The sequence below is a fragment of the Melospiza melodia genome, chromosome 8, assembly GCF_035770615.1.
Source record: "Melospiza melodia melodia isolate bMelMel2 chromosome 8, bMelMel2.pri, whole genome shotgun sequence".
Classification (NCBI taxonomy): Eukaryota; Metazoa; Chordata; class Aves; order Passeriformes; family Passerellidae; genus Melospiza; species Melospiza melodia.
Window position 1 is genome coordinate 25,781,377 of NC_086201.1, and position 26,430 is coordinate 25,807,806.

General features: G+C 44.9%; 1 protein-coding gene across 2 annotated transcripts in view; it reads right to left on the reverse strand.

The window, feature by feature from the left end:
• KLF7 (KLF transcription factor 7) overlaps positions 1–26,430 on the reverse strand; it is a 65,349-nt gene that overhangs the window by 24,906 nt on the left and 14,013 nt on the right. For both annotated transcript variants that reach the window (XM_063162353.1, XM_063162352.1), the window contains one exon: positions 9,211–9,823. In XM_063162353.1, coding sequence (XP_063018423.1) covers positions 9,211–9,823 — 613 coding nt within the window. The remainder of the gene's footprint in view (positions 1–9,210; positions 9,824–26,430) is intronic.

The window sequence follows — 26,430 nt, forward strand, 5'->3', positions numbered from 1 at the left end:
TAGCTTAGCTAGCATGCTTGCAAATGTTTTTTCAGCATTCAGTTTTTGCAGCCACAATTTTCAGTTCTGAGTCTTGAAAGCCAGACATCTTCAGGAACAAATCTACCTAACACAACATGTGTGTGCTTATCTGCAAATGGGGACTTCTGGGACTGCAAACTGGCCTGCAGTGTTTTAAAGACTTTGATTCTTATTAAGCCTTCTTATCATGTCTAAAGCTGACCAGTGGAAAGATTTTGGTTCTGCAGTCATTGTCCTGAAACAGGTGGCTTCACCCACTGTGCAAGAAGTTGATCCACACACAGAGTCGAGGTACTTATTTACAGTTCTGTGCAGAAAGGGGTGCTGGGTGGCAAATCCACAAAGGAGAGCGTAGATGTGTTACCTATGCTTTAGTGAGAATCTGAATCACCACACATGTTATGAAGGGAGTAAATCCCTTTGAAATTTTATATGGTAGACTGTATCCAATTGACATTGTGATGGTAAAAGGCAATGGTATGTTGAGAACGATCTGTTATTCCTCTTACAGGTCAGTTTGTCCAAGACCCTGATCAAGAGGGGTTAAAATTTTTTGTCAAAATGCATGAAATTTGGCTTTCCTCTTAACATGGGTTGACACTTTGCCCTCAAGAGGATTTTGTGTGGAAACATATCATGGCTGCCCAGCTGGGGCACAGCACTGAATGCAGCTTGGATGGAGGCTGGGCACAGCTCACAGTACAAATCCTGTGGGACACAGTGCCACTCCCTGCCAGCAGTCATAGCAGTGGGACAAGCTTCCAAATCTATCTACCCAGGTGCTTCCCAGCTCCATTTTGGCTTTCATTGCCTGCCAGCCAGGCGGGAAAGGTGTTGTGACATCACGGAGCCCTGTGTGACAGCAGCCCATGATGTCACAATGCCAACACGAGCAAGCACATGGAGACTGAGCAGCCGGAACATCACAGCCTGAGCTGCAACCAACATGGCACGCCAAGGCAGCTCACGAGTCAAGGTGTCACTCTTGCAAAGGACCGGAATGAGGCTCATCCTGGTGGTTTTCCTGACCATAGTGCTCCACAGGCTGTCTCTGTCATTCACTGCCCCCACGTGTACGGCCAAAGAATGCACCAGCAGCCTAGACTCCTGCAGTCCCATGGGCTGGGTGAGGTTCAGGATGGGCATCATTCCCGAGGGTCCAAAGAAATCGCCTGCTTTCGCCGAGAGCATGACTGCTGCATGGACCAGCACCACAGGCCTTTGCAAATGCCAGCACCAGGTCAGGGAGAGGCTGGACATCGCTCCTGAGTGACTGAGGCAATCACCCATTGTCCCACAGAGTGCAGCCTCCAGCCTGCCCTATCCTTCGTGCCAGTTTTGGAACCACCTTGCCCCTTGACATGAGCTCGTTGCTCTGTACAGCCTGGCAACCTGTAAGGCTGCTCAGCATGGCTTGTATTGCCTTCTGCATCTGGAGAAACGTGAAGAAACCTCAGGGACGGGGAAGGTGATGGACGTCCTCATCTTCAGTATGGACAGACTGCTGGGAAAAGAGCACCTTGAGGTGGTCCAAACTGTTCTACAGAGTGGAGGCCAAAACCAGCCTGCCCCGCAGGGCCGTGAGGCTTTTCTACCACCTCCACATGAAAGACCTCTTCTAAATCAAGGAACCAAAGACAATTGACAAAACAACCAAGATAAGACCAGATTACAAGGAAAAAACAATGCCAACTCATCAAACTAGGGAAAGGGTAATTTTAGCGGAAGGAGATTATGACCATCAACTCACGGTGCACGGATTCAAGAACTCAAAAGGAGAAGACTATGCAAAAGGAACAAATAATTTAACCAAAAGAAGATTGAATAATAATTAATTAATAATATTAACTATGTCTTGTAGCCAAGGAATTTTAATGCCTTGTTCCTGTCAAATGTTCTGTGGGACTGCCTAGACAACTGGCAGCATAGAGGTAAACCCATGCATGTAGGCTGATGAATTGTGGCAAGACACTGCCACAGGTAGAGAAACTGCCTGTAAAAGTACCCCATGCACATGCCCACATACCCAAAAGCTGGGCTACTGAAGAACACTGCAACAATGAACAGGTGGATTAGGCTGCCAAGATGAAAGTGTCTCAGACAGGTCTGGACTGGCAACATAAAGGTGAATTAGTTTTGGCTTGGTGGGTCCATGATGGCTCAGGTCATCAGGGAAGAGATGCAACATGGTGGGCTCATGACCAAGGGGTGGACTTAACCACAGACAGTAACTATGAAACATGTGCTGCAATCAGGCAGGCCAAGCATAAAGCCCTTGTGATAAGGGGACAATGGCTGAAATATAAGTATGGGGAGGCCTGGCAGATCAATTACATCACACTCCCACAAACCCACCAAGGCAGGCACCAGATGCTGACAGTGGTGGACACAACCACTGGATGGCTGGAGATGTACTCTGTGCCTCACACCACTGCCCAGAACACCATCCTGGGCATTGAAAAGCAATTCCTGTGGTGACATGGAACCTGAGTCAGACAATGGAACTTATTTCAAAAACAGCCTCACAGACACCTGACCAGAGAGCATGGGACTGAATGGGTATCTCATATTCCCTATCCCAATCAGGCTGATCTCCTACCTGCAGCTGTTTTTTACTGTAAAAATGGCTGCTTATGCCATTGTGCCATGGTTTTATTTGGGACCCCACCACCCTTGGCAAAAGCATGGACACCTCTGCTGTATTTAGATCAGCTTCCATGAAACCTTGTAGCTCATCTGCTCCTGCTTTCAAGTTGCTGCTGGTGGTATGCAGGTGTGTGGGACTGTGTCCATGTGGGGTGGGAAAGACAGGCTCTGGATTAGGAGAGGTCCATCCAGGCTGCTGGCTACTATCTGCCCAGACATGACCCAGACTCAGACACCCACACTGTGCTTAGGAAAAGCCTCTAACCCAGCACTTGCCTTTAAGATGAGAGGTAGCACACTTGGCTTTTCCTGCCCAGAGCTCTTCAGGTCCCCCAGTCATGCCCCCCTCAGCCTAAAACAGCATTTCTGAGGACACGTCTCCAATTCATCCCTGGCATCACCTCAAATAGTTTAGAAATGACAGTGCTTTTGGACAAATGGACAGGAAAATCATAGCTTCTCCTGGTTAACTTGCCAATTCTAACCAGTGTGGGACAGCAGCAACACAAAGGGAAACTGGCAGAAGACAAATTGGTGGGTTTTTCTTTCCATCTCTTTTTGTGATCATTTGCCCACTGGCTGGCTGCTTCACAGGGGCTCAGAAGCAGGTGGATGGGTATAAAGAAAACACCAAATTACAAATTCACCAAATTCTAGAAGGCTCCTCTGTGCCTTACCAAGGTAGACTGCCATAACACTTGGAGGCACCTGCACTTGCCCTCCTGCAGCTGAACAGACAGAAAATATCAATTTCTAGGTCTACCTTGTGCCAGAAATCTTCTCACATGGCAAACAAATAACACCTATTTACATTTTCAAACCCAAAAATTAAGATTGTCCCATGCTATTGATTTGGCAAATGATGGAGCTGAGAAACATGGGACTGAGAATTCAGGTATTGACAACTGACCTATGGATGAACACCATTGGTGGTTTAAATAGCAAGGGCTGCTTTTGGCAAGGGCCATCCTCCTGCTGCCTGGGTGGTTCTCAAAGATAATTTTTTAAGTCTAAGCTCTTGCTGTAATAATGAAGCGAGGCTCTGACTCTCCACAAGAAAATAACCACACTCCCCTCCAAACTTGCCAAATGGCTAAAAGGTTTCAAGATCAGAAAGTTAGAGAGAGTTTGGGATCAAGCTGGCCTTATTTTAATCAGCTTTGATAAAGACTTGTTATGTTTTTACACAAAAAAAAACTTTTAAAAAGTCCAACATCACAACAAAACCACATCTTTCCAAATTGGCTAAACAACTATACTCCCCAAGAAATGCAGCCTTGGATGAAGGTCTGTCACATACCCTTCCTCCTTCAATTCCCTGGCTCTCACTTCCAGCAGCGTATTCATGTGTTGCTTCAGCTGCTGCCCTTGGAGCTTCAGGATCCTCCATGTCCCTCCATGTCCCCTGGAGGTTTCAGTCCTGCACACAGAGCTGTGGACTCATCACAAAGCCATGGGTCTCTGTACAACAAAACATCTTGGGCTTTGGCCTTAATTTCTCCTATGTGACCAATACTGCTCTCCCAAATGCTTTTCCCTAAGTCATTATTCGGTCTTGAATCCTGCAGAATTGGTGCTGTGCTTGGCTACTGGCTTTTTCCTTGTCTTCAATGGTTTTCTGTTCACAGATGCTACTACACTAAAACAATACAGCAATGCAGCTTCCCATTCATGTCCTATCACTGACACAGAGCCTTTATTTTCTCTGTTATTCCTTTCCTTTGTATTAATCTTCTTTCCTATCATCCAGACTACACTCCTCAACTTTGTCCCCATCAATAATTTTCAGATTTCAGGTATTTTCTTTCATCTCAACACTTGGTGAAAGTTCTTCTCTATTATTTGATACACAATCTCAAAAACCCTCTGTTGGTAAATGCTCTTTCTAATCTCTTGTGTCTCATCTTTTTCTTGCAAATGTAGTACTTTGTTTTCCTGCAGGGTGGATTTGTTTGTTTTAGTTACTCTCACCCAGCATTTTGGATCAAAGAACTATATAATTTAAAATAAGATGTCCTGACAATGTGAAACAAACCCCACTTAAGAAGTGCTATCTTAAGATCACATGTAGACTAGTAACATCTATTTACATGGGTATTTCCCACTTGTTTAGCCCTTAGAAACCTAAATACAGATCTGAGGTACCCAACTGTTGTTTCTCAGACTTGAGATCCAGTTGTATCCAATCCTGGTTTTGGATGGATAAAGAAAAAAAAGAAAAAGCAAACCTTCTGATACTTGTAAAATGTAAATCCTAGCAGAACCCCATAAGGGTAATTTTTTAAATCATTGTCCCAATCTTAAGGATTTCCTGGCCAGTTGTTATGTGCTGTGTCATCCCCTGTCAGAAAGGACCTACACCATCTTATACCTTTCCCTGCAAATTACTGCAAGGAAGGCTGATAGGAATGGTTTTGTCAGGAGATAGAAATCTCCAGCAGTCTCTGATCTGGGAGACAGTCACATCCCATGACTAATCTTTCCATAGGTCACAGGCCAGCTCACCCTTAGACTTATTTGCATTCAACACTCTCCAGCAATATCCTGTTTTCTAATTTAGGAAGTACTGATGATTATACATGGGGTTTGGCTCATTGGAATTCCTTTCCTCTCCACTCTCCATTACATTGACAGTTCATCTCCACACATGTGTGAAGGCAGGATGAAAATTTTCCTCTCTCAAAAGAGAGAAAATGCCATTGTTTGCACTGATGTCTGCTCCCCGAATAACTGTGAGAGAATGTGCCAGAGTTGAATTACCATGACAGTCCTGGTTGCTCCTTCTTTAGATATTTTTACTGCACCCTCACACTGGCAGTGTGGTTTTCCCAAACCTCTAGCTCACCTTTCTTCCTGTTTACAGGCCCAGCTGCTATTTCTTACCCGAGGGGCTTCTTTGCTGCACTCTGACAGTCAGTCCCACCACTGCTCTTAGCTCCTTTACACACCCTTAACTTTAGGTGCACCCTTAACTTTAGCTTGCTTTGAGTTCAGTCAAATATTTTCATTTCCCTTTCCATACAGACAATGTTTTTCCCTTTCCCTTCCAGATTAAATTCTCTCCCACACAGATGATTGTTTTTCCCTCTCCAAAGGTCATCCAGAAGGTGATTTCATAACCAGTTCGACCACTGATGGGCCTTAGAGTGCTGTCCTGATTCTCTTGCAGATGAGATGTGGGACAGTAAGTGGAAGATGCACCAAGCGAAATGTGAAATGTGGGGTTTGATGGTTCCTGGGCTTCCCAGCAAAGTAAAACCCAAGAGAGGATTGTTCCCAATCTAGCAAGCTGCTATCAGCCCGCATTGCCTGCAGCCCAGCCTGGCTCATCCCGCAGCAGCAGGAACAGCAGCCAGAGCCTGTCTGGTCAGCCTTACATATGAATGAAAGGAATGCAGCCTCCTTCCGCTGCCTTCCACCCCCCAGCCGCTCCCCAGCCCATGGCTGCTTGTTTTCATGCACTGCAGTAAATCCCTTTGATCCAGCAAGCGGACTTTGCACGTGCAGGCTGAGTGACCAGCCCACATCTGCCTCAGTGCCTGAGCCCCACACCGGGAGCTCTTTGTGCGCCGGGCACTCACACCCTTCCACAGAGCCCACACTGGCACGCTGCTCTCGCATGACACACTAACGAACCACCAGCCAAAGGAAAATAGCCTGCAATCATTTCAAGCCCTTTGGCTCAGCCACTGACTAAGCCAAGTGGCTACTAGCCATTGGCACTGCTGGGTGCATTTGCAACCCACGGCACACTCAGTTCAGGCGTGAAAAAAACAAAGCACCCATGGAAAAAAGGGCTCCTTGTCCCATGCCCTGCAGGCTGCATGGGAAAGGACACAGCCCTGACATTTATAATTCAGTCCCAAATATCCATAGCTACTCCTCTGCGTCCCATGTTTTCACCAGAGGCAGGAGCTCCCTGTGGGGAACCCCACTGAAGAGGTCAGTGTGAACACATTAGATGTCCTGATTGTACCAGCTCTCATTTAAGGCATCCAGCAGTCAGTGTGTTTTCAGGGAACAGAGCATGCAAGCAGTATGAAGGAGTCTGAATGACTTGGTGCTCCAGACTCAAATAAGCTGTTTAGGCAAGCCTATCGCACTCCTTCCCTCGACTTACTGAGGTTGCTCCCAGGATGTAAATGTTCACAGGTATTTAGACAATCTTCTTTCCACAGACAAAATGAGAGACAGGTGTCCTGCTCTCAGGTTCTGCATCAGAGATGTGTTTTAACAACAAGGCTGCATTCAGTCCTCATCACCATGCTTTCTACAAAGCTGTGCACAGCAAGGACATGGATAGGGGCAGAGTGGCTTTACAGCTGTTAGGATGAGAGAGATCATCATTCCAAGCTTGTATTCCCTCTTGTTTTTTGTCTTCCTGCTTTCCTAACAACCTAAGCTATCTGCTCAGGACATGGTGAATGGAAACAGAAACACTCCCATAATTTGGGGCTGTTTAAACCTCTGATGGTTTAACTGGCAATATCAGAGCTAGCTGATCCCACCAGGTGAAGTGCTGGGAGTGGGAGGTCTGGGCTCTGCACCCAGGCAGCTGCAGTCTCATCCTCTGATAAAGGTCTCCCCTCTCTGCCAGCAAAGGCAGACGTGCCTCTCTCACCACATCAAGCACTGCTGTGGATGGGCAGGCTCAGCACGTCATGGCACCACCTACAATCCAAGGCTATTCAACAGAAAGATCACAGGGCCAGTGAGAAACATTTCTCATTGTAGATTAATTGTAAAACATAAGATTTCATATGGTAATGTTAGAGGGGAAAGGTTTTGGCCTCAGAAAATTCAACCAGGCCTAAAGCTGGGTTCAAAAGCATGCAAACTCTTACAAGATTTTGACACCAAAGGTTTGAGGTGCTGAGAGATTAGAAGTTCTTGTAAGTGCTCCGCATGATTCCTTGTTCATATCCCCATTTGCATGACTACACCAGGAAAACTTCCCAAGTTCACCCTTTCCACACTATTGTGTCACATCCCTAACTAAGCTCAGGAAAAGCTGTGTAAGACCCATCACTTCCAGCTCGAGAACAAACATGGTGTCATATCTGAACAGACAAGATCACTGGGTCAACAGCTCTCACACTCTTCATTTGTGCTTTCATGGAAGCTCCATCACCTGCTGGAAGGCCTTGGCTGGAATGTCCCACTGGCCAGCCCCAGCAGGGACAAGCCCTCACAGCAGCATTGGTGCTACAAGGAACCAACATTCTGACCATGTTGATGCTGATTTTAAAATTATTGTACTACTTTCACTGGCTTTCAAATCACTGAATAACAGGTGAGGTCACTCCTGGCAAGGCAGCTATCCCCAGTAAAAGCACTAGAAAGCCCATATAAAAAGATCAATGCCTTTTATGTCTTACTATGATTTATACTTCAGACCATGTAACTTTTACAGTGCTGCCTAGTATGTGATGAATGCAGCTCTCTTAACAACCCACATATTTATCTGATTTACTGTGTTGGTCCAACGTGTTATTTTCTACCTTGCAAGAACAACCTTGCTTCTAGGAATCTGCCTGCATGATAAGATCGTGAACTAAATGTGCAGTTATTGTAAGAGACCACACATTTTACAGTAGAATTGAGAAAACTGATTATAGCAATCCCTCTGGAAACAAGAATAATCACATGATAAGACAGTGCTAATGGGAATTTATCATCTCTCATCACGTGTGAAGCTTAGAACAAAGCAGCAACGTGTGTGAACGGCATAGCTATTAATGCCAATGAATACCAGCTGAAGAGCTGCTGGGGACTATGAAGAAATGAGGAGGGAACCTGAACAGCCAGCCTAAGCCAATTCCGTATGCTTCAACCAGCTTACACACAGATATATATATATATAACACATTTGTAAATGTTACCCAAAATAACAGCCTCACATCTATCCATACAGCCCATTCCCTCTCTACCTACATTATTTCATTCAAACTCCATGTCATTCTTTTATTTGTTCTTACTATATTTTAGCACTGGAGAAGTCCAAGATCATGAGTATCTGAAGGGTGTCTCTGCATGCCTACATGTCTGCATATGCACACGCTGCCTCATGCACAGATTATTCCTCAACCTCATATTTAAGATCTGAAACACATTTCTCTTTCTCCCATACAAAAGGCACCAAAAACCTACCCACGCTAGTTTCTATTTGAAGAAAGTAACATTTGACTAAACTTTACATTTTTAAAGTTGTCTCGGGGAAGTGAGTGCCAAAAACCCGAAGTGACATGCACATAGTTTTAACATGAATGATACATCTACATCCCTTAGGTATCCTAAAATTACTCTGCATCAAGCCCCATAAGACATATGAAACCCCAAGAGGTTAATGGTAGATGGTGAACTCCTCTGTTCTATTGAATAATGGATACATTTGCTGGACTACCATATTTTCCACTGTTCTGTTTCATAGACAGAAGCTTGGACTTTCAGAAGAGATTTTTTTTTCTTTTCTAAATGAGAATAAAAAGAGATGGTTACGGGTAGGTGGCAGGACAAGATGAGAGAAGCACCCTGCATAAGTACCTGTATGAGTCCTCTGGTGAGCCTTTAAGTGGGAGCTCTTTGTGTAAACTTTCCGGCACCCATTAAATTGACAGCGATGAACCCTCTTCTTGTTTTCTGGGGATGCTTCTGTCCCTGCACCTCCTTGCTCACTGTCACTTTGCCCACTTTTTATTGTCCCCGCAGTCGCTGTTGCTACCCCCACTTTCACAGAACTGAGTGAAGTTTTCTTGGCCACCAGTTTCAACGTCACTGTGCCATCCACTGCTGAGAGAGTCTGTGGGGTTTTGACGAGGTGGCGGCTGAGCTCCGGAGAGGAAGGGGGGGTTAATGAGGTCACTGCATTGAGCTGGGCCTGGTTGACGGCCGTGTAGCCTTCTGTGGAAGAGCTGGTGGGCTGCGAGCTGAGGCACGTCTCAGACAGCAGCTTGTCACGGGAGAGGATGATGTCCATGCTGGCGCTTTTGTCACACGTGCTCGTCTCCACTGGCAAAAGGATGGGCTCCAGCCGCCGTATGTTGTCCTCTGCATCTGGGGCTGAGGAGGCATGAAGGAAACAGTCCAAATCCTCACCAAAGGTCTCAGAGATCTTCCGTGGCTCGGTCTGAAGGTATCGCTCTAACTCCAGGCATGTCTGCAGAAGGGAAAGGGAGATGGGAGGGAGAGAAATCGCTGTTAGAGAGAGATTGCAGCATAGCTGCCACCGAGGGCAGAACATGGTCCAGAGGCATTCTGAGACAGCACTCATCAACAGCAGCATCTTCTGGTGAGATAGTCACACCCTGGGAGACACGAAGGTTTGGCACTTGTTTGAGGCTGCTCAGAGACAGTCTGGGAATACCCACATATGGCAGCAGGTATTATACTAGAAGTGAAGATACAACAACCAGAAAGTATCCACTACATTTTCATTAAAGTCTGTACATTGTTGTTCCATGGGCACCAGGGCCTTCCCAACTTAAAGTATAATCTGTCACTTCCATATCAAACTATCCTAACAGTCATCATTTGGCATGTACAAGCAAAAAAATCACCTTTCCAAATAACTGCTTCCTCTTCCTTCACAAACATTAACTTTCTCTCCAAATTTAACTCAGTGTAGTTGGCTGGGGCCTAATCTTCCTTGAACAACACAATTCTGAAGTGTGACATTTTAAGATAGGAGGTAGAAAAGCTTCCAGTGAGACCACGGCTTGTTTAAAGGGCCTGAGATAAGGAAAGGTGACAGAAAAAAAACCCTAACTTCTGTCAGTTTTAGAGGGAGTTTTGGCACACCTGGTCAAATGGAGCTTCCTGAGTACAGAACACCAGACTTGCACACAAACACACACTCATCCCTTTATTAAAAAGTAGGTGAAGTTTCAAAGAGGCTATCACATAAAAACGTGCTCCTGCACCTCCACAGCAGTGATCATCAGCACATGGATGGGATGAACCCCCTATGTGAATGTGTCATATTATGAAGTGTCCTGAGCTTGCCACAATAAAGCCTTCAGCCACCAAAGCACTGCCCCAGTGTCCTCCACAGCCAACACTAAAAACTTTTATTGTTTATAGAGAACCATTTGCTGCAGTTTCAGGAGCTTTTAATGGAGTTTATTAGCACTGTTTTTCATTTCTTGCAGCTTGAAAGGAGAGCTGGTTTAATACCACCACTGTGATTTCACAGGGCTTGGAGAAAGAGACATTCTAACTAATACATTTTAGAAACCTCTAAAAACTACTCCTCAGAGAACACTTCTACCAATATTAAGAAAGGGGTTTTAGTAAAAAATTTTTAATCTATGGGAGCTGGTGACCCAACTACATCTCAATCTGGAGAGTCCAGCATCTGATCAAGAAATAAAAGCTTCATATGACCAGAGGAGAGACAGAGACTTCTGCCTTCTGAGTACAAAGGTCTCATCAACAGGAATGTAAGGAGGCCCCACTGACAGCTCTCTAGGAACTGGCAGGTAATTTGAGATTATTACTTTCAAAGCTCCCACAAACAGCACTGTGTGTTGCAGATACAATGTGGTGGGATGACTTTCAAGTTCACCACAAAATCTGCCACACTGTTGTTTCTTTTTTAAATAATATCTGATTATAGATCTGAGCTGTAGAGATGGACAAAAACCAAGAGAACAGAATATATGCAGGTGAGGCATGCTATATTTAGCATGTATGTTATATTCAGAGGTATGAGACTGTCTGTACACAGGCCTGGGTGTGGGACACAATTAATTGTTCTTGCCTTAGCAACCTTTCTGTTTTCTTTATAAGGTGCATTTCTGGTACTATGAGAAAGAGCTTTAGCTAAGAGTCTGGTCTCTCCCCAGATAAATCCTAATGGGTTTTGGGAGAAGCTTTCCAACATGCCACATAGTCTTTCAGTAATAACCCCCACCACCAGGAGAGGCAATGCTTTTGAGTTCTTCACATCATGTAATTTGGGCTTTCTGGTCCACTTAGCGTTCATCCAATGGGGCAGAAACAGGTTTAGGGGCCAAATAACTAAAAGGCTTCCAAAGGAAAGAGCAAGCATAATCACAAATGAGGGGTGGAAAGGGGGAGGGCAGCAGCAGGGAGAAGAGACAAGGACTCAAGGCCATTAAATCTGATGACAGTGACATGAAATTTCAATTGCTGTGGGATCAGAAAGCTGCATGCCAGCTCTGGGCTGCCCATGGAGGGGAGGCGAGCAGGAGGTGCTGCTCCTTTAAGGCATCACTACCCCATGACAACAATAGTGGGCCTGACATTTTTTCCAGCTTCACCATTAATTTTCCATAAAGAGCGGTTTCTCGATGAGCCCTTTTCAGGCAGAGCCTGATGCTTCACAAACCTGTAATTATTCCTGGCTCCCCCCTCCCGCAGCCACTGCACCTGTGCCATTTCAAGACACCAGCTGGTCATGTCTTGCCTTCTGCCTCTGAAATCCAAAACCAGAGGATCAAGCCCATCTCCCCATAGAAGGGGGGAGAAAAACAACTCAAAGAAACAATGTAATGCAGTCCCTCCCACCCACCCCCCTCAGCCTCTCCACCAAGTCAATAGCAGGGAAGAGCCTAGCAACTGCTGAGCCAGAAAAGCCCTGCACCTAATCTGCATGGCAGACAAAGCCTGGCCAGGGGCTACGGCCACAGCCCTTCCCTCACCTCCTGCCAGGGCCCTACCTGCTGCTGCACCCTTTTTTTGGTGGCAGAAACAAAGAATCTTTCCCCATATGCACTTCCCAGCTTATTCCAAGTACCTTACACGACCTTCTCTTCTTGTGGTCCCAATCTCCCAGGGACTGGTGAGGAAGAGTTTAGAAACCAGCCTGCTTTCTTCACTCCTTGCCCTGGCATGACAATTTTTAGGCCAGCTAAGCCCACCACCTTGTCTTGAGCACTGACCTAGAGAAACCAGTCAGGCTGAGACCACCAAGGTCCCCACTCCAGGCTGGTAGACCACCAGGAGGGGCAGAAAAGTTCTTTGGGCATCATTCTCACAAAGCTATTTGCTACTGAGCACATAAAAAGCTACTGGGGGTTTTTTTGTTGTTGTTGTAGCTGTTGTTTTGTTTTGGATTTTTTTTTTTTTTTTTTTTTTGTGGGAGGAGCAGGACCACTATATACAGAGACATGAACCCAAGCTGCTGAATGATGGTGAATCCCTATAGATCTCCACTTCCACTACCAGCCTGGTAGGAAAATAGTTCAAGATTATCTTTGACAGGAGTGAGCTGCTCTTGTCATGCTCTTATCAAACTTCTGCTAGACATCCAGCTTCTCCTCACCACTGGTGCAAGACAGGGAGCTTTGTGTAAAGATGGAGTACACCACACAGGACAGGAGTCCCACTGCCCTTTGGTTGCTACACTGCAGGCAATGTGGTGGGTATTAAACTTTTTATCCAATGCCTGTATGATACACAGCAATAAAGAACTTAAAAAATTGCCAAGGGAAGAAGAGAATGGCTCCCTTCAGGAACAAAATAAGAGCCATAAGGCTGCTGTTGGCTGTCAAGCCAGTTCCACTGGCTAGGGATAAAAACGTGTGACCACTTATTCAACCCATCTGCCCTGATTAATGACGGTCATTCTCCTTGCACCTTGCTCCTCAATTTAACCAGTTAAAAGAAATGATGATTCATGGCTGACAAATAATAGGATGTGACTTTGTGAGACCCCATACTTGAAGTAAGCCAGATAGAAAAGGCCAACAGTATGGCATGTGGACAATCCTGTCATGGCCTTAGTCTGATTTTTCAGTTTCAGATACCGTTGCAAAAAGTCTCACTTCCCCAACAAAGGAACATTTCCATCACCTGCAAGAAATGCTGTGTGTTCCCTCCCAGTAACTCAAAGCATCTCTTTGCTCCCCATATTACACTACCATCCAAGTCCTCTGGGGCACATGTAGTGGCTGAATACATATGAACTGCACACCATGACACTTCCATGTGCAGTCCCAGATCCTTCACAAGGACAGGCACTGTAGAGCTGTCCCATGCCTGCTAAGGACCTACTTGTTGGTCCTTTCAGAGTTTGTAGTCACTGGTGCAGGAAAATTCAGTGCTCACTACATTTGTCTATTGAGAAAGGTATGAGCTCTAATCTAGTTGGATTCTTACCTCTAAAGCTCATATACTGAAAGTAAAGATTATTTATGAAACACATTGAGTATGCTCACCACTATGAAATACAACTCAAGAGAAATCCAGTGTGTGCCTCTGACAGCAGAGATGTGATACATGTGTACCATTTTCAGCAGAGCTTAGTACTCACCTTACTCTACAGCCAGCAGAAATCAAGATTGTTTTGCCACTAACTGCAACAAGGAAAACAAACCTCAGACTCTGCAATCCCTCCCAGACTTGCAGATACTTGACTTGGTTCAGAGTCTGTATTTTAAGATGTCTATCGGCTATCCAGGTTAAAGTTGATCCAGAACATTCAAAATCCAGACATGAAGGAAGTGGAGTCATCACTCATGATGCTGATGTTTGACTTCATGTCCCTCCCCCAGAGAGGAACCAGAAGAAAGGTTCTAGCTGGGACCACCAGCATTATCAATGTGCCAAGCCTCAAGGCAGTGTATCTCCCCTTTAGAGAATGACAGGCCAGGAGCCTTTGCAGGGACACAAGTTTGGCATCTAGGTTCGGGTCCAGACAGCTCTGGAAAACCTAATTCCACCTGATGAACCAAAATATACACCTAGTTATCAGGGTATGAATCTAAACCTGCTCCAATGAAATGCAAAGAACTAGTCTTGGTTGACAGCCATGTTATTTACTGTTAATTTCAGTACTGGAATTTCACCCATCCATACAGACTTTTGAAAAATAACAGGTCACTTGAGAAGCCCCTGCCCATGTTGTGAAGTCCTTAAAGCACTCAAACTTCTGGGTGCTTTGCACAGGTAAAGATAGGACAATATGGCAACAGTAGAGTTCTGTCAAGGGTAAATACAAAGTCCAAACACTTCTAATAATTTGAGGACAGAACATCAGGGAAGGCACTGTATCAATATGTTCATTGGCTTCCTCTGTTTTATTGATGTTAAAGTAATGTCTTGATTCTGAATTTTTCTAGCAGATCATCAGAAGTTCCTATCTGGAAGTCCTAGTTACTTCTAAGTGCCATTTTACTGCAGATATAATTGGACATCAAGCACTGAACTTGGAAGCTATCCAAAACCTAATTAGGAAGTTGGATACTTAGATCAGGCTGTGACAGAAAATGAAAATGTCTAATGTGGCTGACAAGCAAGTCTGAACTACCAGGTCTGTTTACAATACTTGAAAGGATTCTCTTTGTAATTTACACAAGCAAAGCAGAGTTACACATGCAATAGTGAAGGTCAAATTTCAGCTTCTATCATGACCCCATTGCTTTCCACTGGCATGTAAAAAAGGGGCCTCATCTGTAAAAAACGGTGAAAATATCAAGACTGCATTGGAGGAGAAACTGTCTCCAACTGAAGACAACCCAAAACAGTCACAGTAAGGTCAGTGGCACTGCTGTTCACTCAGGCTCAGAGCAAACTGTGGCACCAGGTCCAGTGCCAGTGTCAGTGTTTCATTGTGCACCAAAACAGCAAAAGCTCTGAGCGACACTGACACTTGCATTGCTGATACCACAGGCAGAAACTGAACTGGATGTTGTGGGGCAGCACTGAAGTTAAGAGGAATAAAAGATTCAAAACTTACCTGCCTCCCCTGAAATGCCATGCTATTTTTTATCCTGAACCCTAAAACAAGGTTTGAACGATGGATCTTCTTCCCACTGCCAAAGGCCTTCATTGCTTCCTGAGCAACAACAACAAAGCCCAGTACTCTTGCCCATCTATTCCAAGATTGTCATCTGTTCCCACCCAGCTGCCAAAACCTCCAGCTTTTCCTCTTGGCAACTTTTACTGGGCAGTTGCTAGTCATGAAAAAGCTGCAGCACATCAGAAGCTTAACATTTGGGATAGCATAAAATAAACAGAGTTTTAGTATTAAAATAAGTAGTTTTGCAAAATACACTTGGGAAAAAATGGAAAACTGCAGCCTGAAATGAAAGTATATAAGAAAGTTTCAGGCAATAGCAAATAATTTCTATTGCAAACGTTTTAAGACAAAACTATTCACGTCTTGCATGTCTTGCATGTCACATGTCTTCACAGCACATCTTGCCTATGTGTTATATAGTTCATTGAAAAAAAAAGAGAGCTAAAACAACTTTTCAGATACCACAATAAGATACTTATTGACAGCTCACTGGTGGTACATTTTTGTATGCATGTTCCGAATCCCTTGTATATACTAAGGAAATCAAGTTAACTGGATGCTCAGCAAAGAGGCTTTTGCCAAGTGCAAAAAGCAGGCACAGGCACAGTCAGCAAAGAAAGATCATATGATATGAAAGATTTGTTTTCCTGTGGTAACTTCAACATATGCCTGAGGCATCAGGCCGGTCCTCCCTAACACTGTCCGAATGGGTCACACCAGCCACCAGTCTGAAATGGACAAGTCTATTAATTCTTGACTCCCCTACATAGGACTGAAGTCTCTGTTTGCTAATTTCTTCAACACAATAATGGCCTGTGCCCATTTTCCCTCTTGGTCTCAGCCCAAAGAATGAACCGTTAAGGAAGTGTATTTAGCCAAACCAGCCCATTCACTGTTATTCATGCACAACAGCACTCTCAATAAACCCTCCTACCATGACCCAGATGGCTTTGTCCCTGGATCTTCTCCTCTTATACTTGTTCAGAGTGTTAGAAATGCTGAAATCAGAAGCCTCAACTGCATTCAGCAAAGATCATTTTAAAGTAAAAATGTGGATATAAAGGACAGAATCACTACTTTCATATAAACATGACTCATTTTCCTGTTGCTCTGGGGCATGATGTAACCAGGGTTATCAAAGATTTTAATCAGACTCTAAAGATCAAAATCAACTTTACCAGAAATTACCAATTTTCACCAGCAGAAATGGGAGGTAACAAATGTCTCAAATAGGAAAAAAGTCTGAACCCATAACTCTGACTCAAAGGAGTAAAAATCAGCCTTTGTTCCCTAACTTGGTGATAATGAAATACAGCTTTATCTAACTAATATTCTTTTGAATGGACAAGCCGAATTTTTTCAATAAAAATCTGTGGTATTTGGGCCTTAAGCATAGAGAATGGCAGTGCACTGGTTATGAGATACTGAACAAAGGACTGCAGCTAAGCGTGGCTGAATTTGATAGGCATCTAGATAGGAAAAAAAAAAAAAAAGGATGAAAGAAATCTGCAAACACTGAGCCAGGGCTTTGGATGGCTTTTGTTGGGTTTTTTTTGACCATTTAAAAAGACAGAAAAAATATCTGCAACCAGTCACAACAACAAAAAATAGCATCAATGTCAGCAAAGGATTAAGGATAGCCAAATCAAGAATTCAAAGTGCGAGCAATCCATTGTGCTAGTATCAAAATATGATAAAAGCCATGTGTGCTGGCACACCATCACATACCCTGCATGCTGCCATACAGTCAAGACAGCAAGTAGCCATACAATGACCATTTGAAAAATTATATATAAAGTAAGAATGTTTCAAAATGATTCTGAAGAGAGCATTTATTTATATAACAACCTTGGATGGCTTTCAGTGAGCTGGCTAGTGGCCCTCACTGCAAACTTTTCTCCAAACTTCATCAAGCCTGTATTTAACCTGTTGTAATCCAGTTTGGAACCAGCTTTGGTTTAGCATTATAAACAGCAAAAAAACACAATTAGTTCCTTGAATTGTCAATCCTAGCTCCCACTGAAATCAAAGGATCAGGTTCAAAGCATGCCCCAGAGTGTGGTAAACTTCTCACAGGAAATGGATACGCAAGAGCAAATGCTGACGACTGTGGAATGTACGAAGCAGAGCAATATTTTAGGTCTTGATCCTCAATTAAGATTCATCCTTAGAAAGTATTGCAAGGAGGTTACACAGCAGAATTGGATTCCTTGTAATTACTCTGGTTAGGTTCATGAATGAAAAAATGTATTCTTTAGAGACATTTTATTAACATCCAGAGGTATCTTAACATTTCTTTCCCAACAGCTGACACAAACGTACACAGCAGTTGCGTTCGCGCACTCTCAGGCAACAACAGCATGTTCATAAGCACAGTCTGTCACAATGAGCTTATTAAAGCAAACCTGGAGATGTGATCAATACACTCAGTACACACACATTTCCTAAGAGTCCTGGGTTGTGAGTCATCTCGTCTGCTCTGACCTAAAAATATATTAAACAAGAGGATGCATAACACTGAATTCCTAACCCCAAACGTGCAATTCCTCATACTGACTTTGTGTGATCAACATTTTTGTGCTGGGACTACTGTGTCTATGCTGCCCATTCATTATCACATCTCAAGGCTCAAAAAATCTTTTGTATGTTCCCTTTTGTATTATTTTTGGCTGTGGGGAGGAAGAGGTGGGGACCTGTCTGGGAAACAGGAAGCAGGAGGGGAATGTGTTGGAGAATAAGGGCAGAACAAAAAAGAATAAAGGAGCATTTATACCATTTCTAAATGATAATAAACATATAGGACCAAAGCCTGCCTCCAGCCATGTGGGGAGCAGTGGGCTGTTTGCCTGAAGTTTAGACTTTATTGGGAGCACAGCAACTGTCCAAGTGTATTTACAAAAAGTCATGTGCTGCCTTTTTCTTTGATTTCCTTTTAATCATTTGGGCAATTTGTTATCTTACAAGAGCAAGAAGATGCATGTGCTACTGTGATAAATACGCCAATCTGGGCAAGGAAAAGAGAAGACAACAGACTTGAGTTTTGCTGTTGCACCAAGAAAGAAAAAATTCAGACTAGAAACAAAGTGATGGGAAGCGCAACCGGATTCTCAGTTGGGGTAAATCAGCACCGAGCAGCCCCAATTTCATGGTTCCTGTTTACATCAGCTTGGGACCTTGCCAACACTCAAAATTCATGAAATGCTGCTCTTGATTAGCACCACTTAACTCTGTGGCTTACATTAAAAAGAATTCAACATGTTTTTTGATGGCTGGAGATGGTTATTTTCTATTACAAATCTTGTCTACTTTATTAGGGACAGTGTGACCTAAATGGAAAAATAGGAAGAATTTTAAAACAACAACTCTCAGACATCCTGATGCTTGGATTTGTTTCTTGTCTCTGTCTCTCTTTTTTTAAAGTTTGGGTCCTCTATAAGAGGTATTCACAAACTGGTTTCTGCCACTTCTAGGCCAGAGTTTTCATCATCTGTGCACAGAAACAACAGCCTCCATGCTTGAACGTCCCATTGCAGGTAAATGTGCAACTCACTTTAAAGCCTGGTACCTTCCAAGGGATACTACATTACAGTCAAAGGTGTTTTTCCACGGCTTTTCATTTCTACACTGTTCTGCCAAGGCTCTTGTTCCAAAACCCTTAGCCACCAGGGATTTTGATCAGCCTCAAAATCTCACAAGCAATGGACTCAGGCAGTTACACACCCTGATAAAAGCAGCATGGTCCTCTTTAACAGCAATCCATGAGAGCACACTGGTTAAGAGCCTGCCAGGATTGGCTCAAATGCTCAACAGCAACCCAGGCAGCCGCTCACAGGCATCTGAGATCTGTATCCCCAAAATAGAGAGGGGATCTGGCACAGCCTTCTGTGGATATCATGTGCAGCACAAGGTGTGCTGTCAGGACTGGGCAAGGCCCTGCTCAGTCCCCTGGAAGGATCACAGCTCAGCTCCCAGCAGGCCGTACGGTACCGGCTGCACATGGCACAGGAAGCCAGGAGAGCCCATCGAGGGCCCTGCCATTTGCTGCCTGGAGAAAGCTCAGCAGGTCAGAGCCCAGCTGCTCAGAGTCAGCACACCTCTGAGAGCCAATTGACACAACCACAGCTAGCACTCTGGCTCGCTTGCTTCAGTCTGTTGACTGTGGACACCCACCCAGTTGTTATGATTTTAATACGCTGCAATATGAAAGTGCTATTTCAGGACAAAGTTATTAATAGCAAAGCAGCCAGAAAATAGTCTAGAAGGAATGCAATGTTTTGGCATTCCTGGAAGATACGATGACTTCCCAGCATCCAAGAAACCATCAGGGTTAATTCAAGATGTTCCTATGCACAAGCCTGTCTTTTGTCACTGCATATAAGCCATTGTGACATAATTTCATTGGACCTGCACACTGCAGCAGTCCACTGAGACTACAATGCAGAAAGGCCCAAAAGTTGGTACTTTGTTACTCTAAGTAGGCTGGTGAAAAGCAGAGGCTGGGGGCTATGACAAAGCATCAGTAGGAACAGGTTAGGAAAAGCTCTACTCTTCCAGAAGGACAAGGATGGAACAGGACCTGTTTAAGTCCTTCTCAGAAACCTGTCTGCCTCCAGGACCTCAGAGAGGCTCTAATTTTCAACATCTCTTCCCCTATCAGCACTCTTTCCTTTCATTGTTTATTCATACTGCATTTCCTCAGCAACACTCTTTACTTGGGCAGGAGTTTCATAGTCAAGGCAAGTCACTGTCCCTTCTCAGGTTCTCTTTTAAACCTTCCGTTTCTCCTAGAAAAATATCCTTGGAAATGTATTGGAGAATACTGTGGAAAACACCAGACCCCGACTTGTTTGTGTTGGCAACTTTCCCCCTAAAATTAAATAGGAAGGTCCAAATTAATTCCAGGCGCTTCACTGAGTACAACACTCAGCAACACTTTGCAGAGATGATACCACAGGAAGGCATCTCTCCACTGGCAAGGCTCTTGGCATCCCTTCTGCCTGCACCCACACAGCTGAGATGCTCTGTGTATGGTTTTCAGCTTTCCAGCCCCATCCTTAAGTATCCTCCTCGAGCAAACCGAATGAAACTCAGCAATGCATCTTTCCCTAAGAGGAAAAGGACCAGATGATGATGCCAGGAATTGGAAGATGTCATGTTCACAGCACTACAGCATTACCCACTAAACCACCACAGAGAGCTCCAGCTCACTACTGAAAATGCATTGCAGGGAACTGCAGTCCCCCACTACCCTCCAAAAAGGAAACAAACAAAACCCACTTAGCAACAAGGAAAAGAGGAAACATATTGTAGTCATTATAAGCCCAGCAGTGGACATGTTATCTGGCCTATTTCCAACTCGGACATTTAAAAAATGGAGCTAGTTTACCTTAAGTGTCCTATTTTCCCCAGTTTCCTTTTTCTAGTCTACTTAAGTTCATACAGCATCTCCCAAGATAAGCCTGCCTTTGTGGGTTGGCTTTATATCACTCCTTCCCTCTATTGTCTTTCTGAGATGTGATGGAAGTCTCCAGTGTCACAGCTTGGAAGACTACAGCCAGGTTCCTTGGCATGGTTTGCAGGAAGGGGATGGGCGGGAACTGAGGAAGCACAGCCTCTCTCCAGCTGCAGGAGAGGGGTCCTCTCATGGCACAGCCAATGCTTCCTGGCATTTTGTTTATCATTAACACTGTGTAACTAAAGCTGGTTTTTAGTAGCCCTCAAAGGTGGAGTCTGCAGCCAGCTCCTGTCATCCCAAACACTGCAGAGCTCTGTCCCCATGCTTTGGTACAATCCCTGCAATTGCAAACATAAACATTATGTTCCTCCAAGTACAAATTACAGCTTTCAGGAACTGCAATTTTATTTTGGTTATAAACATACGAAGGTAGCCTTTATGGTGGGAGAGGAGCCACATGTGAGACCACAGGCTGAGTCTTTGCTTCACAGGAACATTCCTGGGAGTACTCTGCTGCTTCACCTCCACACAGCTCTGGTTCCCAAGCAGTTGCACTTCCCAAGTAGCTGCATTACATTACAGCTCAAGGGAAAGCCTTGTGGTGGCCTAGGCTGCTGGAGTGATCTGCTTCAGATCCTGCAGTCCAGGAACTGGAACTCAGAGAGAGACAGAAACAACTCAAAGTGTGTTTCTTTAGCTATAGCCAGCACTACTGGCAGCCTATGCATTCAGGATGATTTTCCAGGCACGCCTGTTGTCACTCTGAGCCCCTGCAGGATACATGGCAGCAATTCTGAACACCTTGGGGTGCTCTCACCATGACCATATCTACAAGGGACTTCCTCCATTTCAAGTGTCTCTAACCCTTCCCTGCTCTGCAGATGTCCCATCACTCCCCAGCATCAAGCTCCTGACACCTGTCAAAGAAGCATGATAGCAAATTGCTCCTCCAGGCCCCTGAGTACCCCCAGGCATTTCAGCCCTCCTGTCAAGCTTGCTAATGTGTCCCTTCTCTGCCATGAGTAATGATGCATTCCTGGAAGCAAAAACTGCATTAAAAGTCCTCTTTACATGTAAGCTAAGAGCTTTCTTTGTCTCATACCATTTTTACTCATAAATATAATATCAAGGTGATCGTGTTCTTCTCAGACTACTCAAGAGTGTTCTGTAAGTAAAACCTGCAATTGGCAATTTATCAGATGGAAAAATAAAAGCCACATTCGGTTTCTCCCTACACTTAAAAATGACCACGTGCAGTCTCTGAAGCAGCCTGATCTTTTCAACAAGGTCATGGATATCAGCTGAGGGCACAGGAGGAGAAATAAAACCATCCTGCACATGTTTTCCCTTCAGTGCTGTTTTTTTAGTGAGGTTTTGCTCACTTTCTAAGCAAAGAGGAAGCCTCTCCTGTTCCCATCACCCCATGTTTATCCACATTCCAGCAATCAGTGGCTGCTCCTCCAGGGGCTCTCCAAGGGCAAACAACAACTGGATCTTGCCACAGTGCAATTTTGAACTTGAGCCACATCCACTGTGAGTGGGAGTGAGGTGGGAACCCTGTGAGAAGCGGTGATAGAGGCAGTGGATGACAGGACACCATGAAATCTTTTGAAAACGTTGCTCCTGCAGGCTTAGACAACAAGCACAGCACACCCTTTTTTTAGTGAAAGGCCTGGAAAATGCACTTTAGGAGGCACAGCCTTAGGAGTCAGAATAAATCCTCCCAGATGTCCCTAGTGACAAAGCAGCCCAATTTGATCAATACAGCAGCATTATTAACACTGCACTGCCTTACATGAGGAGAGTCATATGTTCTTGCCTCTGCTGAGAGTGGGGGAAGGGGTGCAAACTCCTACAACAATTCACAGGGGAAACGTCTCTCTCAAAATCATTAAGCCTGCACAAAGAATCTCTTACCCATTTTCATGGAAGCTGCTTTTTTGGGAGCTGCTTTTTTTGCTTTTCTGCTTCACTAGTATTGATCAAGCTCGGGTGGAATCCTAGAAATAGTATGTGCTTTATGGTTTCCTCAAAAAGAAATTTTGTTTTTAACAACTTAGGATCTCTATCTTCAGGCTTTTGTTTCTGCAGCCATGAATACCCTCCATTGTGGGGGCTGGGTATAGACACAAATGTAGGTGGTTAACAACAGAAGATAAGACTTAATGGTTAGCAAATATTTTTAAATTATTATGAGAATTAGCAATTAAGTGCATCTGGATTCAAGCAGAAGTATTTGTAGCAAAAAGGCATATCTCTCTATATATAGACACATACACACATATCTTGCTGCTGCTTCTGAGCCCCAGCCAGAGTCATGGCCTTGCTGTGTGTGGCTCTTGAGAAACACATTTATAGACAGTTCTGGTAATTTGGGAATGACAGGAGAATGAGACGGCAAAGAAAAACAGTCCTAGCCTATCACCTGCTTCACCACAGCCAACAAATCTGAGAATTTTGTACAAACTAGATCCTGTGTGTACCTGGTGACAAGTTTGCAGAAAGCTAGAGAGGTACCAACCCTATCTGCCAGGTGACTCAAACTGTACCAGAGAAGCTGAAGGCTAAGTGGTAGTAAATGGCATGGGAGGAAGAACTGACTAGTAATAAAAAAAGGCCAGCAAATAGCCTTTAAAACCATGAAAAAGACCTTCCTACCCACAAAGAGAGGTGTCACCCATTGCTGGGAAAAACTTGTCATAGGAATGGTGCATCTGCACCAGCCACCTTTCTCCAGCACTCCAGCATCTGGGACAACACATTGTCAAAACCAGAAAACAACAAACTCGCTCCCTCCGAAATCCCGCTGTTCTTTCCCTCTGCCACCTCTTCACCAAAATACACTGAGACCATCAGATCCATGAAGGTTAAAAATGCTGAGTTTGAGCACACCAGAGCACCTCCACATTGTATCTGGTAAGTGTTTCTCACCAGAGAAGTGTGGTGCTGCTTAGAGCTACTGGCACAAAGTTCTTCCGGAAAGGGGTGCTGCAGAAGTGTCTAGACAGACTAAAATTAAAAAGAACAACTTATATGACACTGCCCACTGTCTGCACAGCAGGACAGATTCTCAGAGGGAGGAGTAAATAGCTGGTGCCATAATCGTAGCTAGTGGAGTCATCTTAATTTATACTGGGCAAGGATCTGGCCCAGAAAAATATTCTTGTAAACTTTGCAGCCAAAAATTCCTCTGCTAGACCACATTCCACCAGTCAAACTGCCAGGGAAGACAATTGCAGAAATAATTTAATTAAAATGGAGATCAGGGAGCTGGTATCCTTTTCAAGCTCTGCTCTTGACTTCGTCTCTCCAACAACTGAGAGCTTGGGCGTCCCAGTTTCCCGGGCTGTAAAATCAGCATGCTACAGCTTCTCTGCTTTCTGAGGACAATGGCTCTGAAGCATCCTATCTGTTCAAAGCCCAACCATCAAATCAAACAGATTTGATGCTCTAAATCTGAATGCTCTAAACCTCCAGCTCTTGGATGAAAGGGCATGTATTTTTCTCTGCTGAAACAGCTCTGTCTTTGCTCTTGGAAAATTTGATCTTTAAAAAGTCAACTTGCAAGTTTTGCTTCCAAGACTGTAGGTGTCAGGTTCCCTGACTTATTGGGGTACTGCTAAAGATTTTTGCTGCTACAGACTGCTCAAACTTGCCAGCACAGTTCTGGTACCGCAGTAAGAGTTAGGCAGAGAGTGCTGCTTTCCCACAATTTTGTCATTCATATTTCTAAACTTCCACTTTTGTTCTGATTAACATCTGGGAGAACAGTGAATTTTCTGCATATTCAACTCTTTCAGGAAATCATTAGATGAAAAAATACACCCAGGATGCAGACCAGTGCAATCACATGATCAAGTCATAAGGATGGTGCCACGTGATGTCTCATTGTAGCAGGTCCTTTGTTTTCACTCCTCAGTTTCTGTTAAAATATTTGGCTTTTTACTGGCCTGCAGAATCATTGGCGATGGCACATGGCTTAGGACCTGGTTTTTTACAGCCCTCATGTTCCACACAAAAATCCCTCATAGATACCCACAGCTTAAGAGCTTTTAGAATAAAGGGGAGGTAGACTACAGTTTTTGAGAAAAGTTTTCACAGAGGCAGAACCAAGCAAGAACCCAGAGAGCCCTGGTGCCTGCACCAGCTGTGTGCCTGACTGCTGTCTGACGAGGCCCCATTGTTTTGTTATAACCCCAGCAGACCCTGCGTGGAGCCAGCAGCTTCCCTCCACACAGGAAAGAAAGGGAATCACCCAGCTTCTGAAACACCAGGAAAGTATTTCCTTGTCATGCAAGCAGCCCAAGCTGATTCAAAGGATGGCTAAGCAGCACAGAGGACAAACACAGCAGGAAGGCCCAGAGTCCAGCGTGTCCCGACAAGCAAATGGAGAGCACCTCACACCCAGAGCAGCTGAGGTTCATGGGTGCCCTTTCTATCCTTCCCCTGGCTCAGGCAGGCTCCTCTGCCTATGTGAGGGACTTTGGCAAACCCTCTTTTAAGGTGCATGGCCAGGGTGCAGGGAGCCACACTGCTCAAGGCCACTACAGTGGATAGTGGCAGAGTGGAGGGACCCTCCAGAGAGACAACAGTGGGACCCCACTACTGACCACACAGCATTTCAGGCAGGCTGTTCCCTGCCCACATTGGAGCAACTCCCTTTCTGAAGAGCTGTGCAGCCCTTGGAAGGACCTGGACAGGCTGGAGAGGTGGGCAGTGAAGAACAATCAGAAGTTCAACAAAGGCAAGGTCCTGCACATGGGAAGGAACAGCCCCACACACCAGCACAGGCTGGGGACTGCCTGCTGGAGCAGCTCTGTGGGAAAGGCCCTTGGGGTCCTGGTGGACAGTGAGCTGCTCCTGAGCCATCAGTGAGCCCCTGTGGCCAAGAAGGGCAATGGGATCCTGGGTGCATTAGGAAGAGCATTGCCAGCAGGTCACAGGAGGTGATCCTGCCCCGCTGCTCAGCCCTGGTGAGGCACATCTGGAGTGCTGTGTCCAGTGCTGGGCTCCTCAGCACAAGAGAGGCAGGGAGCCCCTGGAGCCAGCCCAGAGGGTGGCAACAAAGATGATCAAGGAACTGGAGCATGTCTATTATGAAGAAAGGCTGAGGGAGCTCAGGGTTGTGGAGTCTCCCTCACTGGAGAAGAACCATCTGGACACAGTCCTGTGCTGTGTGGTCCAGGATGGCCCTGGATTAAACCAGATGACAGACTGTGGTCCCTTCCAGCCTTACCCACTCTGTCATTCTGTGAAGAGAAGGGTAGAGGTGTGCTGGGTGGGCACCCAAATTCAAGGGGCCTTTACTCTTCAACTGTGGTCCAGGTTAAACACTGTTTCACATCCATCAACCACAAAGCCAGTGGTGTTTAACTAACTAACCAGCACACAGATACTTTTTCCCAAACAAAGGTCAACAATGCACAGCAGCCCCAACAGCTTTTCCCAATACTAATACCACTCCACAGTTATATTTGTGCTTTTAGGCTCTTTGAAATGCTGAGATCTTTCATGACTCACTCTCAAAATCCAGCACTTAGAACCA